This window comes from Watersipora subatra, chromosome 6, assembly GCF_963576615.1.
Source record: "Watersipora subatra chromosome 6, tzWatSuba1.1, whole genome shotgun sequence".
Classification (NCBI taxonomy): domain Eukaryota; kingdom Metazoa; phylum Bryozoa; class Gymnolaemata; order Cheilostomatida; family Watersiporidae; genus Watersipora; species Watersipora subatra.
The window spans coordinates 45,673,242-45,692,458 of NC_088713.1; the positions used below are offsets into that span (position 1 = coordinate 45,673,242).

At 34.8% G+C, this 19,217-nt stretch overlaps 1 protein-coding gene across 4 annotated transcripts in view; it reads left to right on the forward strand.

Annotated features, from left to right (window-relative positions):
• Window positions 1–1,392: 1,392 nt before the first annotated feature.
• Window positions 1,393–19,217, forward strand: part of LOC137398947 (guanine nucleotide exchange factor VAV2-like) — a 76,486-nt gene continuing 58,661 nt past the window's right edge. For all 4 annotated transcript variants that reach the window (XM_068085109.1, XM_068085112.1, XM_068085111.1 and 1 more), the window contains exons 1-5: window positions 1,393–1,593; window positions 12,700–12,816; window positions 15,583–15,641; window positions 17,989–18,045; window positions 18,648–18,762. In XM_068085109.1, coding sequence (XP_067941210.1) covers window positions 1,402–1,593; window positions 12,700–12,816; window positions 15,583–15,641; window positions 17,989–18,045; window positions 18,648–18,762 — 540 coding nt within the window. In that variant the 5' untranslated portion in view covers window positions 1,393–1,401. The remainder of the gene's footprint in view (window positions 1,594–12,699; window positions 12,817–15,582; window positions 15,642–17,988; window positions 18,046–18,647; window positions 18,763–19,217) is intronic.

Genomic DNA, 19,217 nt, shown 5'->3' on the forward strand with positions numbered 1-19,217 from the left:
CTTTGTGTAGATGTGCTTATGTTTTTTTCTCGTTTATAACTTTATCTACAAGTGTTAAATATATTTCTAGATCTTATTTCTCTTAGTGTATGAGCCGAAAAAGACTGATAAAACAGATTGGTTTGTATATTTATGGTGTAATATTGTTTTAGTGTATTTATTTTTATGTATTTATTGTTTTAATGTGACAACAAATGGCAAAGAATGACGAGGGTAGGCCTATAAGCCTACAAGTTTGATAGTAGCTAAATGTGACATAACTTATTAAAAGCTTCTCAAAATGATGGTATGTTTGTATCCACTGTATTAAAATCATACATATTTTAGAGTTCTAAGGAAAGGTTGTATCTTTGCTATCCAACTGTACATTTACATTGTTTCAATGCAAGCTTGACTAACAATAGAGGCAATTACATTAATTTTAGGAAAAATTTGAAAAAATAGGAAAAATTGCTTCATCAAGCTACTTTTGACAGCACTTTTGAGATGAAAATCAGTTACAAATATCTTCAATTGTCTGTCTAAAGCGAATTACAAAGTGAACTCGAAAAAATTGTCTGTCAATAGTTTCTACAGTTTCGGTTCACTCCCTTTTGTAGTTAAGATACAGTGCCAAAAATTTATACATGTTCTGCATGTTGAAAAGTTTGATTAATGTTGATGCAAATTTCTGGCATTAAGTAGACGGGTCAACTAAGTTGACGATCTAGCAATTAATAATCTGATGCGCAAAACATGATTTTCGACTAAACAGATCCATCCATAAGAATAGAGCAAAACATGTATAAGACCTTAGCGTTTAGGAGAGGTCAGAATATCACAAGAAAAACACTAACAGGCAAAATGAGTCCACCTGGAGGCTTTGAAAATAAATTGAGTTAGTGAGACATTATTGTGATAACATATGATACACAACCTTAACTAATCTACCAGAAAAGCATGCCTAGATTCAAATCACCAAGTAAAAAATATTAAAGCTGTAAATTTTAGACTCAAGTCTTCCGTTTCACCAATAAAGGTCTAATCAAAATTTCTTTTAGGATATCATCATAAACTTCCCATTTTTTATTTTGGAAAAGGGACAAAATTGGCTTTTTGGCGATCTAGTGGCTTGACAAAAAATGAAATTTTATTCTACCAATCTACAATGTACCTTTTAATTGTCAATGGTCGACAATGTGGTTGAATACTATTAGTTCTTTTAGTGCAATTCGTAAGTTATTTAACCTAGCGATGGCAGTAAACGAATGGATATCTTACGTAGGGCAGCAGCAATCATGATAGTTAGCAATGATTCGCTCATTCATTTTGTTAATCGCAAAGCTCACAGTCTATGTGAACTTCGAGGTTAATAAAGCGCCCTCTTTCAGAGAGTTCTTCGCGGAAGTTCACTGTTTCATCATGGCTGAAGATTGGCAGCTCTGCTTAGAGTGGCTGCAATCATGCAAAGTTTTACCGAAAGTGTTCGCAGGAAAAGATCTGTCTGATTTTGCACAATGTCTTAGAGATGGGGTTGTTCTCTGTCAGCTAATTTCAACATTATTACCTAATATTGAGCCGAAGGACTATTCAATAAGGCCTCAGATGTCACAGGCATGTATTATCATTCACGTGTAGAATCTATCAAACTTGTTGTATTGTTCCTCACGAAGTTATACGATAACAGTTTTAGTTGGTATTTGGATATTAACTTAGTTAATGTATACGAGATATATTTTACTATGTCATCGTTCGGCCAGGAAAGTTATTAACATAAACACGTCTGTGTACCGCCACCAACTCCAAATTATTTAATATGCAAACGTGATAAATCAGAATGAATGCTTTTTGTATGAATTTTGGAAGTGGGCAAGTTTTTGATATTTTTAAAACTGCCAAAATTTTACTAAAAGTAAAAGACAGTATAATTTGTAAAAAATGTCTTAGCAGTTGTATTATATGTCAAGTCAAAAATGCTGAAATTAGTAAATATATACCTAAAAATATGAATGCGGCTATATATGAAGGCGTTCTTCTTTTACCTTTCAGGAATGTGGTTTGTTGTGAAATTTGTTACACACTGTTATTGAGTGTAAAATTATTTCTGGCAACGTTTAACTTTATCTGGTTAGTTCTTGTTGAATCCTCGTTATGTAAATAAGGGTTGAAATTCCTCCTGCCACATTAGCCAGATATCGCAAAGCTCGTCTTAATGTAAACAGTTCTTTAAATTGCAGTTGGCTGCGATTAATGCTCTGCTGCTAATGAGCATAATTATAGCCTGTTTTAGTTGAGTTTGCATCAATCTGCGTTATCGATAGTTCCTTGAGGTGATGCAGTTTCAGTTTCTGACTCTTGCACTTTTTGATGAAATATTGGCCTCAGTCTGGTAATCATTTGTGCATTTGTCTAAAGATCTTATTCGGTTGGAACCATTCCTAGGTACTTTAATTGTTTTAGGCATGATATATATATATCTTGCTTTCAGAAGTGTGATTTTCTTGAGTTTTACGGATCAAATTCGAACCGGAAAGGATTACTCAAAAATCTACAGTTTTTATTTGACGATAAATTAGCTTATTTAAATTATTAAGTTGAATTTGTCAGTCCGTAAAACTTCGAGTTTTACGAATCAACTCCTTCACTGGAATCTTACCATGTGGGTCATAACATATTAAATTTTAGTCAGTTGAAGATTAGCTTGCACAAAATTGTAATAGATTTTAGAAAGTACTAAATTTTTTGGTCATTTGTAATTATTTTTTATGCTTGAGGTGATCTGACTGCCAGGTTGTTGCAAGATTAAAATAGATAAAACTTGATCGCTGTTAAAATGCTCAAGAAAAATACATCTCCAAAGATGGTGTCAGTGGTCTGATAAAACCGGCTAAAATTTTGTGCAAGTTTTTCTTTAATGCAGTTTAATCTGTTTTAGTAGTAGATTTGGTAAAGAGGGCAAATGTGGCAAATCTAAAATCTTAGCAAATTAAGCAAATGTAACGCCCTTTTCACTTTTCAGGAATTGAATCCCAGCTTGTTGTTAGCAGGTCGTAAGCTTTAGATATCACTACGCCAAGGCTCGCCTTATTAGTAGAAAAATCCTTAACATCTATATCTAAACATGCTAAATTTCTGTATATTTAGATGGCATAGCTATCACAGAAATCTTGGGTATGAAACCGTCAAGTTTGGTAGTAGTTAGAAATCTTGCGTCTGAATACCTAAATGTCTACAGATGTCATGAGGTTTTTGGTAGCAGCGTATGTACAATTCAGCATGCTAAATTGTGATGAACAGGAACTCAATGCAGTTTGTGCTTACGTAATGCAAATTACCAATATGTTGGCAAGGTCTATATGAACTGTATTTCCCTCAACGAGTCAGTTGGTAATAGCTTTGAGAGTACATTTTACCTATTATAATGTTTAACTTGTCTATAAAGCTGCAAATTGGGGATGATAGCCTTTTTAACTGTATGTATATTGGTGTTGCTATCAAGCTTATACTAGGAGCGATATATATATATATATGTTCTTTGTCTAAGCCATACAATTTGTTTGTTGATTGACAAGAGAAAAATAATTGTGATTGAAGCATGCATGTGTTCACTCATTGGTAATAAGACAGTTAAGACTCCATGCATTGTAGAAAGACATTTCAAACAGTCGATACTATGAGCAAAATGTATTTGTCATGTATGGTGTTTTGGTTGTTCGCATTCTCGTTGGTAAGTTATGTTGATTTGTGTCGTGTTCTCACTGTTATGTTCTTTATTCTAGTACTGAGTTTACAATGAATTGGTAAGAGACATCCCAAGTATATATGTATAGAGAGCTGTTATAGCAAAAGTATTATCCTGAAATTATACATTAAGCAAGTAAAAGTAATCTGTAATTATTCCATAAATAACCAGCTATGTATAATACTATAATGACATAGCCAACTTCATTCGCAATGTAATTCACTGGTTGTCCATTGTAATGTCCCAACAGTTTGATATTTATGGATGTTTGAAGGCTCCATAATCGTTCTAATATTGACGCTGAGAGTAGACACGGTTCGATAGAGTGGGCAGGATATTCCTAAGCATCTATTTACATACATGTATGATATTAACAGCATGAAGATCGGCCTGAAATAGTTTTGGTAATTTTTTTCCATCTGATTATACTTCCGAAAAAGCATGATCGCGTAGTTTCGCTTTTCATTCTCTCGTTTCCGTTCAGGTATGATTATGAATTTTTGGTCGCTTCCTAGTGTGAATCTGAAGTTCCATTGCAGAAATTCTGAGGGTGTTTAAAACTGGTAGAGAATTAAAAATAGCTGCTGACGAGGTATTAGTGTCTAATTATACACTTAGGGATATTCTTGGTAATGAAGGATCATAAATAGACGAAGACAGAAAGCTTCTCTTCAGAAACAAAAGCTTAAATTATTTCAAATTTTAATTAATTAATTAGTTTAATTAAATTATAAAAGCTTTACGCTAGAACTAGCTATTTTTCTGTTCATAAAATTATACACGCTTTACCAAACTCACTATACTCCAACCATTGTTTTTTTTCAGTTACCTCTAAAACATCACTTCTGTGAAAGAATGTGAAATAAAAACTGTTTTTCCGGTTTGATTTCAGTTTTTCACTATATTGTACAAGCTTGAAGCTTCAAAATGATTTTCAGTTCAGAAGAAATTGTGAGATTCTAAATACTTTCATAGTTGATGAAAAGTTGTTGATACGGTCTAGGATCACGGGATTTGGTTGTTTGTACATTAAATTACTAGCATTTGATGCTGTAACAAAATGAAAGCTTATGAAATATCAAAATGCAAACCAGTCTTTCTATAGATCTACAACTTGTCAATCCTATTTTAGTGGTTAGACGGTATCACAGTGTATATTCTCAAATAGAGTTAAAAATTATCCTAATATATTTGCTGCTTTGTGTATTGGTCTGGTAGGGTTAATTTTAAACCATAACTGTCACGTACAACTTTTATCGTATTTACTAGGTAAATCAGGCACATTGATTTCGATTTGTACTCAAAATAAAGATTGGTCCACTAACTTTCAGAGTAATGAAGGCTTTTTTATAGCGTTTTAATATCGGTCTCGAAAACAACACGATCGGCACAACAAGCTCCGCCCATAAATATGTGACGTAACCTAGCATTTTACGAGCGGAAGTTAGGGATGTTTAAACTGATTTAAAATAATAGAGATGAGTGTTTTAAAATCCATTATTATCTAAATTCAGCTTTAAAAATAATCTGTCTTTTCTGAAAATAGATAAGCTATTTAACATTGCATATACTTAAAAATAAGCTCAAAGAAGCGTGATAACTGTGCTAGCTTGTGATCAAACCACGCTTTTTGAGCTCATTTTTCTCAGCGTTCAGCCTATTAAAACATCATGTAACAAGCTATGAGCAATTTTAAATAGTTTATATACCTTTCATAAAAAACAGATTATTTTACAGGCTGGATTTAGATAATAATGGGTTTTAAGACACCCATTTCTATTATTTTAAATCGGACTAAACATCCCTAACTTCTGTTCCGGAAAAAGCTAGGTTTTGTCACATATTTATGGGCGGAGCTTGTTATGCCGATTGTGTTGTTTTCGAGTTGGATATTGAAACGCTTTAAAAAAGCCTTAATGACTTTGAACATTGGTGGACCAATCTTTATTTTGAGTACAAAATCGGAATCAGCGTGTCTGATTTACCTAGACAATGCGATAAAAGTTGTGCGTGACAGTTATGGTTCAAATACTAGAAAAATGTGTAACCCTGTAGTCTTAGCCTAAGGACTGTGTTATTCAACTGGTGTTAGGGCCTAAAGAGTAGTAACAAACTACTATATTGCGGTTCGCTGTGAGAAATAATGCAAAAAAGTCTCATTCCTTTGCAATAGATTACACATGCATATTTGTGATAGTGACTAGCTTTACTGATATGATTGTTAGGTCACAATTGCCACATAGCCTAGGTTGAGCTGCAGGGATATTTCTCACGACTAGATTTTGCACCTAACCTTTATTTTATTTGAGAATAAACCACAAGAGTGTAACTGCTACGCCTACAAAATATTTTGGTTTTGGCTGAGATTGCTACACATGCTGTTGTTTTCGGGCACAAATATTTGCCAAGGTATTTTTTGTCAGAGTATCAGTGGCTGTATGATATTTTTTCTCTATATTTTATGCTGAAGCATTTTCTCAGAAATATTGTTGTTGGAGTACTGAAATTTCTATTCAATTTGAAATTCAATAATTTTAGAAGTTTATTTCAATTTCAAAATTAAGCCTTCAAATTGATCATTAAAGCAACAGTTCGCTATTAATTTTCCTTTGCTTTTGTTAAAGTTAGATCGTTTTCCTTTGGTCTCATGAAAATAATTTCTTTATTTGTAGGTCTAATAATGTCACGTAACTTTTTATACTACTGAACAATTTTAATCGAATTAAACAATATTTTAGCACTTATGTGCTTTCACCAATATCAGCAAAACAACTCCTGAAGATGAATCTACACAACATTTTTGTTCCTGCTGTCAGAAAGTATCGGTGTTTTTCTATCATTTACGATTGTTTTTAATGTTTGAGGACATCTGACTGGTTGGATGTGCGAAGGTTAAAACCAGCAAACCTTGATCGTGGTAAAACGCTCAAAGTCAAATGAGTGCGATTATGGTGTCTATAGTTAGGAAGAGACCGACAGAATAGACATGCGCAATGCTGCAACTTGAAGGCATTAGCCGATATCATTGACGAAAGATACATACAGCCGAGCAATTAGGGGATCATTTTCTTTTGAGCGTTTTAACTGTGATCGAACTTTATCGCTTTGAATCTTGAAGCAGCCGGCAGTCAGATCTCCTTAAACATCAAAAACAATTGCAAATGATAGAAAAATATGATACTTTTTGATGATATATATACTAGTTTTTTGTGTCAGTTCATCTTTAATGGTTGCTTTATTATGGTTGGTATTCTGGGTTAGGTTGTTTTTGCTTTGATTTCTTGTATCATCCAATGGGTAGAGATTTTGCTGTAGGCCTATTAGAGGCAAGTATGAAGTTACACAAGAGTACAGTGGGACCTTTACCTAGGAAATTTATTCGTTCCAAAAACTGTTTCCTAGGTAGAAATTTTCTTCAAGTAGGAACTGATTTTGTCATGTAAATGCCCTAATCTATTCCAAGCGTCCACAAAACTTGGGCACAACATTCGTGTAAACATTAAATACATGCAATGATTAAAGCCTGTGAAAAATAATGTTAGAATTATATTACTACATACTATATATAGAAAAATACACATGGATGAAAGAAAAAACAGAGGCATAAAGAAGAAAAACTTAAAACGTTAGGTTCATCTACCTTTGGCGTTGTATATATCTAGATGAGGCTAAGCAAATACCGCTGGGTTTAATAAGACAGCGGTCAGTAGAGGTGGTCGTTGTCATGGTTTTTTGGCTCAAAACGAATGTTTTAAAAACATAAACGGAAAGAATTATTTGCGTAAGTCTGAATTGAAAAGCTTTGTCTTCATACAGAAAAGACAGAACATGAGTTATTAAAAACAAGAGTTGTCCTCTTTGTGTGATATGAAAACTCGTAAGTATACAACAAACTAAAACAAAACGCTTGTCATTTAATGATGCTCTTTATCGCATGAAACTGAGTGAGATACGTTGATCCATGGGAAGAAACCGGGCCAAGATACAAAACAAACCAACAGGTCAAAATGCAAAAGGTCTTTCAGTCCTTCTCATCTAGACACATAATTCGCAAGTTGAAGCAACATTTCTTCCTAAAGACCTTTCGCAACCAGAAGGTTTTGTATGTAGAGTCTCATGTGGAAATAGAGGCTCCACTGTGGCTTGTTGCAGGGAAGTTCCTCCTGTCACCGTCCTCTCTGGCTGCATTGGTCCTCTCTGTTTGCATTGATGAGGCACGGCATGAGTTTTTTGGAAGGATACTGAGGTGGTTTTTTATTGCCTGCTTCATGTATTCCGTCAGGGTCATGACCCTTAGGGACAGAGCAATATAAGTCCAGGTGCCCTTTCTGACATATGTTTGGAGTCGCTGACCTTGTGCTTGGTGAGTGCTCGGAAGTGCTAATCACTACACCCGGCTGCTATCGGCTGCTGATAGCGTCAGCTTATTGAATCTCGTAATCATCCTTGTTTTTGCCTTTCAAATCGAGAGAGTTCTGTAATGACAAGTTTAGATTCTTTGCTAGAGAGCGTCATTAAATGACAAGTGTTTTGTTTTAGTTCGTTGTGTACTTAGTAGTTTTCGTATATCACACAAAAAGGACAACTCTTGTTTCTAACAATTCATGTTCTGTCTTTTCTGTGTGATGACACACACAAGACCGAGAGAGACGTTCAATATTAAAAAATATCTATCATTGAAGGCATCTGCAATAGCATCATTTAGTCCTACAACTATGATGGAAGAAGGCTAAACAAAGACTCGTGCAGGCCTCTCTAAAGGCTGGTTCATACTAAATCGCCGTACGTCGGCGTTTTCCTTGCGGTGTTCATTTTCAATGTGAACCGTAAACTGATGGCATCAGTGAAGCAGCGCGGATACGTCGTGAAAGTTTGCAGCTGTTAAACTTTTCTGATGATTCACTGAGCATCAAAGATCTCCTTTTTAATGTGAACCATTTCGGCGATAGTATTTCGCGGTCGCGGATAACGTGATCTATTTACTTCCGTTTATGATAGTTGCTGCAAGACTAGTATTTGATTTGAGCATGCAAAAACAATGAGGTTTCTTCGCAAAAATTCAAAAAGATGGGTTGTGATAGCGTGAACAGGGTTATCATCGGAACATGGTGATCACCGAAGTATTGCGGCATCAACGTCGACATACGGCGATATAGTGTGAACAAGCCTTAAGCAAAACATCCGTGGGCCTTTCTAGGAATGACCTCAGTAGTCGTGCATATTGTTTATAAGTTGTGAATATACATTCTCATCAACATCAGGTACTCACATGTTTACACAGTATTTGGAGGAAAAGATGAGTTCGTTTTCAACTGACCTATCTTCAAATTATTACTATACTAGAAATTTACCTGAAGCTACATTTGAATTATTTTTAGCAATCATGAGCAAATACACAATAAAATGATTGTTAACAGGGATGCATAACACTGCAACTTGGACATCACCAGAGGGACAAGCAGGAAACACAATTACTGACATCATTTCGGAGATGTCTTTTCCTTCTGATCATTTTAATTACAATCAAGTTTTGTCAATTTTAATCTTGAAACATCCTGGTAATCAAATCACCTAAAACAACACTCACAATCTCGAATGATAGAAACATATCTATACTTGCTGATAAAATCTTGTAAATTTGACATGAACTTTTAAAGATATGACATGATATGACCTTTTAAAGCCTTGACTCCCAGAATAGTTGTTGCCAGGAAGCTTGCTTAGTGCTGCCAGCTCATTCACTTCGTTCTTGTTAATTTGCTATTGGCTATATTATTAATTTGCTATATGCTGTATCTATGAGCCACTGTGGAGATACATGTACATGTTCTGTTACAGCGTGTCACTCCAATAGGCTACTTGGCAGCCAGCCTAGATATGGCATCACCCAAACTATGCTGGTGTTAGCATAGGTTCCCTGAAACAAGCTCCGTTTCACTCAACCATGTTTTGGGTCAGAGCATTAGGAATATTTTTTTACTTGTGGGCAGTACACATCTTGTCTTGCAGATGTGAACTGTTGTTGCATGGTCTGCTAAATTGACGAGAGAAATTGAGTGGCCATTATGAAAAGAATATTTTTGATAAAAGATGACTTTACACCAAACTTTTCGTGTATTTCATCAGGAAGTATCAGTATTTTTTATAATTTGGGATTGTTTGAGAAGATCTGACTGCTAGGAAATATCGACAAAACTTGATTGCGGTTAAAACGTTCAAATCAAGTGAAAGTGTGATTATGATGTCCATAGTTGCAAAGAGACCAACTGAATAGAGACCTGTAACACTACAAGTTGAATGCAATAGCCAATATCAACTACAGCATGGTAGCAACTAATGACATCATTTTGCCTGTATTTTTTCTTTTTGAGCGTTTTAGCTGTGATAAAGTTTTGTCGATTTTAATTTTAAAATATCTTGGCGTCCAGATCACCTCAAACAATCGCAACTGTTAGAAAAATACTGATACCAACTGATAAAATCTACAAAAAATGTTAGGTAAGTTCATCGGGAAGCTTGCCTCAGGCCATGTTTGAACTTGTGACTAGTAGTAGGGCAGTTTTCTGCAACCGTCTGACATGTTCGTGCATAATTATGATTAAAAAAACGAGAAAACAATCACTTAGCATTTACAAAAAGGTTCAATGTCATTCACAACATGAATTTAGACTTTTGCGATGGTTCCCACTTTGCACATGTTTCTTAATTGGTGGTATGGAAGGGATCTGCCAGTTGGTGCAAAGGGAAGTGTGGCTTGTAGCAAATGAATATGCTAGCTGCTTCAGAAGCCAGTGTTGATGCTATCATTTGTAGTAGTCATACCTCGACACGTGAGCTTTATGCGTGTTAACAATGAGCTTTCATGTACATTTTCTCCTATTTTAAAGCATTATTTCTCGCATAAAATGAATAATTGCAAATAAATCCGTTCCCATACAATGAACAAACCACCTAAAAACAGGATATTACAATGGAAAACATGTTTTAACTGTTGCAATTCACTACCTGCGCTCACAAAGTGACAAATACTTATTTAGTGACCATCATCTGCAATAACCTTTAACATTGTTAGTTATGTACCGTACTGTATGGAGTTCATACCTTCGTGACAGACGTAATGGCTAGCCGCGGCATGAGAGAGACTTCACAGCAACCCATTCGGTACACTAGACTTTTGTGACCCAAAGTAATATAAACTTTAAATTCTACTTAAACGATTTTAGTTTACCAAACAAGCACTTAAAGCTAAGTTCTAACCTGAATGTAAGCTTAACTCAAATTTTGTTTTCGTTTTTATTTTTTTATCTTCTTCTGGCTTGGCACTTTTTGCCTCGTTTTCACTCTAACTTTTAGCGGACTTTTTTAAAACATTTTCCAAACTGGTTCGTTGACAAAGACTGAGCGATGCCGTTCTGGAAAGCGCCATCTCATGTGCTTGGCCATTGAGACTCGGCTTGTAGCTCAAAGTTTTGACTTGACGTAAGGCAGTAACTTACTCAAAATTTTTCTCGTACCTCGATGTTCCCCTCCGGTTGTTGCACTCGTATGTCAAGGTATGATTATTTAGATCATGTTTGTGTAAAGATACTATATTCAAAGTTTGCAAATTGGCTTTTAGCTGAACTACATAATCTTATAGCTAGATTAGATTAGACCCCAAAGTTGTTTATACTGAATGGATGGAGCAGATCCAATACTGTGATGTTTACTTCTACATGAATGGTTAATCGCAATAGCTTTTTGCTATAAGGAAGTACAATTCATGATAACTTCCAACTTGTTTGGCTGTATTGATAACACAAAGTTTACGATTATTAAGTCGTAGTGATAACACGATCTTTACATATTGTCACGTGAATAAGCCATATGTATACGGTAAAACCTTTATTTGAACTCTATGGCGCTGTAATTTGCTACCCTTTCGCTATAGTGGCGTTTTATCAGAGTTGTCAAGCAAATGGAGGTTTTATTATAAATACCTGAATCTGTAAGTTTGCCTATCAGAAAACACGCTTGTTTACTTTAATACAGGTGTGCCAGCTTCTATCTCAGACATTGCTGGGTTTCCTGCTAGTGCATATTTTGTCAAACTTTTTTTTTTCTGATTGGTCAACTCTTGCTCTCTCATATGATTCTTGTATGGAGTAATTTAGAAAACGTTTGTTTGAAATGATTTATAACAAATAAAGTATTGAAAATTATCATAAATATAAATACTGTTATATTATTATTAATATTATTAATAATAATATTAATAATATATTAATTAATATTAATATTATTATTAATAATAATGTTAATATTTTTATTATACTTTTATTAATATTATTATATAATATTAATAATATTATAACAATTATATAATATTGGTAATATTATATCATTGTTACAATATGTTATATAATATAAATAAAAAATATCACAAATATAAATAAGATATGCATACGTATTAATTTGTTGGTGTTTTAAATAAAAACACATTTAGTTTAATTTAATTTTTGTTTGTTAGTAAATGAAACTATTGTACTGCCCGTGGTTAGTGGTAATAATTCTCATCGTTAATGGTGTTTGAGACACGTTTACATCCGAAACAAAGCATGAAAAGCGGTTATTAAATTTATTAATAATTTTCTTTAGGTGCGAATGAAACTAATTGCTAATGATTAGAGTTCACTATGCATTTATGAGTTATAAAAGTGTTCTATATGCAGCAGACTAAAATGTTGTACATAACTAACATTGATATCGGATTTATTGCGTGGACTTAATTTTAAAATTTATTAAAGAGAATTGACCAATCCAGCTAGTGATTCTCCATATTAGTACAGATATTGATGCCACATCCGGGTATGGCTAGTTTTCACTCTCTTTTACTGACTTATGATTTACTGACCAATTACACTGTCAGCGAATCGTACCATAACTTTGATGCTGAAACATCATTTAGCGTATGTATGATGGGATTCTGTCTCTTGTAGTTCATGTGCCTGAAGAACATAAGATGGTTTCTCAATGCTTGTCGGAATCATATAAAAATGAGGGCGGCAGACCTGTTCGAACCATACGATCTCCTTGATCTGCAAGACTTCAAAAGGGTGAGGTTTATACAATATTAGATTGATGTTACCAGGTGTGCTGGCTAACGTTTACCATTGGCATTTGTGTTTAATTTCTTTTTCTCAGAGGCATTTTTGTATATCTCAAACCTAACTCGCTGTTTTATACTTTGTTTTTACAATCTTATGTTTTTGGAGTTATCTTCTTTTTTATACGATAAAAATAGTAACTGCAGTAGATGCTGTTATAACGCAAACTTTTATGTAAATACAATTGAAAGTAAGGAGTTTATGTGAAGTCTTTGCTTGGTATTACGAAATAACTTCCATATACAACGTAAAGCGTTAAATCAGTCAACGGAACTAACAATGGAACTCTCGTTTCTTGTTGAGAGACGAGAGTTCCGTTGTTAGCCTTGAAAATATTGTTTTCTCTCTAGTCGCAGTTTGGAGTTAAGTTGTGGTAGGCCTACATCAGCATCTTTATCAAGGTTTTCATTCAAGTATATAAAAACAAAAGTTCCTACAATATTTAAACTTTGCAAATCTTCTACAATAATGAATATAGAAATATTTAAATCATTAAATTTAATAACTTGAAGTTGAAATCAACTCTTTATTTTTTGTTTTGGATGCTAAACAAAGTTGTTGACTTTTCTCACAAATAGACATGTCTTTGCCCGGCCAGCCATGTCTGAATAGTCCTACTGATGTCTTGGACTATTCAGGCTCTGTTATTTGGTCCTTTTAAAAGGTTGTTACATAATGTAGGCTAAAGGAAACTGACAGCTTCTTTTGCACTCCACAAGACAGTCAAGCAATAACATTGAGTATCCTTCGTCTTTTCGTGACATCATTTTATCGTTGTCGGCCATCTTTATAAACAATTTTATCGTTAGCCAAACGAAGCTTTTGCAATGATCTTTTGAAAACGATGCTTTTGCTTGCAATTTTTTTATTATAGTATCAAAACAACACCAAAAAGTACTAGTAAATAAAAGAAAAACGTTCGTTCTCTGCAAATATGGCTTTTTTCTTGAACGAGCGCATTTGCTAACGACTTGATGACGTCAAAAAAACGATGGATTAAACTCCAGAGATATATATATATGTATAAATATACATCAGTATACATGTAAGATAGACAATAAACCGTATGCAAACATGCAGAGAATGTGCAGACAACTCTGCCTTAGCGATGGTTTCGTGCTATCTTTTCTTTCATTTTAGGCGCCGCCTCTTTTATCTTTGTTCTGCATTCAGTTTTCTGTTACGGTCTTCTCGGTAGTTCAAATTTTATTAACTCTGACTGAGCTTTCTCCGCTGATTGAAGGCTCAGCCTGGTAACTGGAGTGACCAGGACCACGCTCTCCAAAGCCCGAGCTTCACAGTTCTCGGCTGGCTGCCGCTACAATATATGTGAGGCACTTACAAGCTCATTGCTTGTAAAAACCTACCATATTTTACAACCGCAGTGTAAAATATGGTAGGTTTAAAACTATGTTTAAAAACAGCTCAGCTTTTATATTTACTAGTTGTGCTACTCGGCGTTGCCTTGGTATTAAAGATCAGCTTATAAACAATAAGAGGTAATGAGAGTTGCCTGCCACGCGCTATTAGCCTGGCACATTGCCAATGGATAATTTTAGTCAAGGTTGACTTGCAACAAAATTCACATTACAATTATTTGGTATCAAAAGATACACCATGTTTTACTCTGATTTGTTGTAGGTGCAAAATATATGGAAATGTGATTACAAACTCTTAAAAGCTCAAAACGAAAAGCCGCCGTAGATTGGAATCAGTTTATTTCTCTGACATTGTCATTACATTTGGTTATTGTTTTGTCACATGATGTTCTCACGTAAATTGAAAGGCCAATAAAAGGCTCAATATAAAACTTCTCGTAGCACTAATTTATGACAAACACTTCGGGTTTTACCGAAGACCCCGTATCAAATATAGATACTCGCTACTTTACAGTTTTGTTTCGGCCTGTTCTAATCGTCTAGTCGTAATCTGATCGTGTGACCCATGCTTCGAGAAAATTTTCTGCAGCATTTTTCCATTATCACAGGTAACCAACAGGCTCGTCATGTTTATCAGACAGTGATATGTACTCCTTCGAGCTAAATTTAATAAATTAAATGAATTTTCACGGTAGGTTATAAGATATCAGTGCTGAAAGTGACAGCATTACAATGATGATAAAACAGACACGTAAGAACAATAGACATGGTTTTATTGAATGCATGAAGTATATTTGTGAAATATTTCGACGAATGAGGTGGCGTGAAAGTGTAAGCATAAGCCATCTTGTACAACTACGTCTCATTTGAGCCGTTTTAGAAAGCGATTCTAACCTATGGGGGTTTCGTGATGGCAGCGATCGACTTTGTTTTTGAGCTTCTAATAGCTTGTAATCACATTTCCACATATTTTGCACCTACAACACAGCAGAGTAAAACATGGTGAATCTTTTGATATCACTTTTGATATCAAATAACTGTAATGTGAATTTTGTTGCCAGTCAACCTTTAAGAGCTTACTAATAACAGCTACGGCTTCTCAGTGACATTAGGCAATCACCCTTCATAGTGACCTAAAGACGACAAACCGAGAAATGTGTAAATAGATTAGCACTGTTTAAGTGTCAACTATGTCCAAGCAGCAGTAGACGAGTCCATCTGATTTCTAGCTTCTCAGATTTTGAATGTATGTCTCAGCATCTTTATTTAGGTTTTGAGTCAGTATATAAAAACAAATGTTCACAACTTTGAGACCCTTTGTTAAACTTTCTTTTAGGTGATGAACTGTCTCTCCAGCCTTTCCATCACCGATGTAGCTGTCCGTCAGGGTTTTCAGTGAGTCTCCATGTATTTGAAAGATGAGAGGTTATATATGTTTATGCTTTATGTCAGTTTGAATGACAGCTTTGATCAGCTAGTCAAGGCTTTCATTGTTAGTCAGCAGCATGTGACACGGGTTCTTGACAACCTACTTGAGCGTGTCATCTTCAGCTTCAAAATACCTACTCTATGTAGGTAATTTCCTATGCAACTAGTAGACTCACATGTGAACCGGTCTACATGTTCTCTCATTTCGTTGGCTACCTTTAGTTGTCATATATATTTCCAGGCAACAGATCAGTCGTGGCTACATAGATACCCGCGACAAATTGTAAAATTTGTGTTACCAAAAGCTGTCATAAATAAGAACCTTTCTGTTCATGTTTTATTATGCCAATACCCGGATATAAACAGCTTACTTTGTTGCGGGAGCGAGCTCTCATGTCAGTTCACTCGTATCTCAAATCAATTTTTTCTATATAAAATAACTAAATGCAAATTAATCTGTTCTAATCCTTTAAAAACATTTAAAACAGGATATATTACATAAGTAAAATGTGTTTTTAATTGGTCTAATTAACCACTTATGCGCACAAAGTAACAAATATCAGTCGGCTAGTTATGAACCGCAATAAACTTTAAATTGGTTATTTACGGTACTGTATGGAGTTCTCACTTTCGCGACAGACGCTAACGACGGTTTGAGAGAGACTTGACAGCAACATGTTCTACACTATGCTGAATATGCTACAGTTTTGTGACATTACGTCTTAGCTACTGCCTCGGCTCATTTTGCCTATCTTTAGACTTGCGTTCACCTTCGCTTTCAGCCAGCTTTTTGATCTGATGAGAAAGACCGAGCTATGCTGTTCTTGTAAGCAGCCTCTCATGTACTCGTCCAACCAGCAGCCGCATCGGGAGTCGTCTCGTATGCTTGTATCTCAAATTGGTCTCGTATGTCAAGGCAAAATTTGTCACCTGTTGTCACCTTCTGTAAGGAAACCTCAAAACTAAACTTATTTGAAGTTTGTGTTACCTTGTCTGGATTAGTAATCAAGTTTTTACGTCAATCGCGGATGGTTTTATTTTCTCTTTCCAAACCGAAACCAACTAGTATGTTAGCCAACCTCAGACTGGTTTAAACATCTTGGGAAGATTTTATACCAAAATATACACTACAGTGAACCATGAACTTAACAACTGATTGCCTTCGCAGGTCTTGCCACACTAAATGAGACATTTTCTTTGAATGTATCCCAGCTTCATTCATGGAGTTGCTCCTTCCTGAGTCAATGGTTTAGTATATGCTAACTCAAGAAAGTAGTGTGCGCAATAAATTGAACTCTGCAATGAACTAACAGCCTTGGTTGGAGCGGAAGTCAAGTTTAGCGATCCCATTCTATACTTTTGTACTGTGCGATTGATTTAGTAGTTTAAAGGTTGACTTGCAACAAAATTCACATTACAGTTATTTGGTATCAAAAGGTTCGCCATGTTTTACTCTGTTGTGTTGTAAGTGTAAAGTATGTGGAAATGTGATTACCAGCTCATAAAAGCTCAAAACAAACAGTTAATCGCAGCCATCACGAAAATGCCGTAGGTTGGAATCCTCTCTTTAAAATGGCTCAAATGGGACATAGTTGAACACGATGTGCTTCTGTTTACACTTTCATGCAACCTCATTCGTCGAAATATTTTCACAAATATATTTCACGCATTCAATAAGACCATGTCTATTGTCCTTGCGCGTCAATTTCATCATCATTGTAATGATGTCACTTCGAGCACTGATATCTCAAAACCTAGCCCAAAAATTAGTTTATTTTTTTAATTTTAGCTTGAAGATGTGCTTATCATCCTCGAATAAACATGAGGAACCTGTTGGTCACCTGTGATAGTCGAAAAATGTTGCAGAAATTGTTCGTGCCAATTGGCAGAAAATTTAGGTCACATATCAAAATACGGTTAGATGATTAGACCAAGCTGAAACAAAACAGTGAAGTAGCAAGCATCTATATTTGATAAGGGGATTCCGGTACAACCCAAAAAGTTTGTCATAAACTTGTGCTACGAGACGTCTTATATTGAGCCTTTTATTTGACGTGATACGTAACATCATGTGTCAAAACAATAACCACTTCGAGTTTAGTACGTCTTCAAAATAAAGGGATTCCAACCTATGGCGTATTCATGATGGCTGTGATTAACTGTTGGTTTTGAGCTTTTAAGAGCTTGTAATCACATTTCCACATATTTTGAACTTACAACACAGCAGAGTGAGACATGGTGAATCTTTTGATACCAAATAACTGTAATGTGAATTTTGTTGCAAGTCAACCTTTAATACATTTTTATATAACAGGGGTTTCCAACCACAAGATGATGACATCTACAAGAATCTAGAGGAGCTAACTCTATCGTAAGTTTTTCTGTTGTTTTATTTTTGGCCTGACTCAAAATTCCTAGAAATAAAAGAGAAGATACATGTATATCTATTTTAGCTCAATTAAGTACAGTGGTGTGCACAATAAACTTCACAACTTTTTTAAAAAACAAATTTTTATTGACAACATTTTTACTCATTGTGAATGTAGTTAAAATCCATAAATTATGTATTAAAATGGTCCTTATTTTCTTCTGACATCAAATATGTAAACCAAACAGCTGTATAATTATGTGTTTGAATAATTATGTAGCCTAAATTCTAGTCATTTCATTTTTTAACGTTTGAAGACAACAATCTGTACAGATATAATCACATTGCATTCGTTTTATTTGCTTATTCTAGTCATACTTGTATATGACTTGAAATAAGAAAATAAAGATGTAAACTATTATATTTTTATCAGAAGTCTGGCACAAACTCTCACATTGTATGCATCTTTTGAGTTATTTCCAACTCACCTCAACTTTTGGTTGTATCTGTTTGAACCATCCAATCCAAAATCAATATGTGATTCATAACATTTTCAAAAACTGGAATGGTGTGATTTCATATGTCAACATTGTGTGAAATCATAGAGACATGCCCGATGAGGACATCTACGGTCCAGTGTCTACCGACGGCGAGCGGGAACAGATATATGAGGATTTGTGTTCTTTCAAACCTCGGGGAAGGGCATCCATCGCTAGTCAGGTATGCTGAACTTAACAAAAGTTAAAATTTTGAAATTGTAATTTTCTACTTTTGAACATTTTTGAGGTTTTGGTTTAAATTTTTCTCAGCAACAAGTGCTTGCAAGGTTTACTAACTGCATTAGTACCTTGACATACGAGCCTAATGCGTTCCGAGACTGAGCTCATATGTCAATTCTATCGTATCTCAAAGCATTATTTCCTATGTAAAATAACTAAATATAAATTGATCCATTCCCATCTTCAGAAAACAGCATCCAAAACAGGATATTTTGATGGAAAACCTGTTTTTAATTGTTTTAACTTAAAAGTTTTACTCACAATGTAACAATTACTTATCTAGTGGTTACGGTCTTGTTATAATACTTGTATTACATGGAGTTCTTACCTTTGAGGTAGACAGTAGTGAACCTTGTTCTGTAAACACATGTAAGTACTTTTGCATAAGCAGTAGTT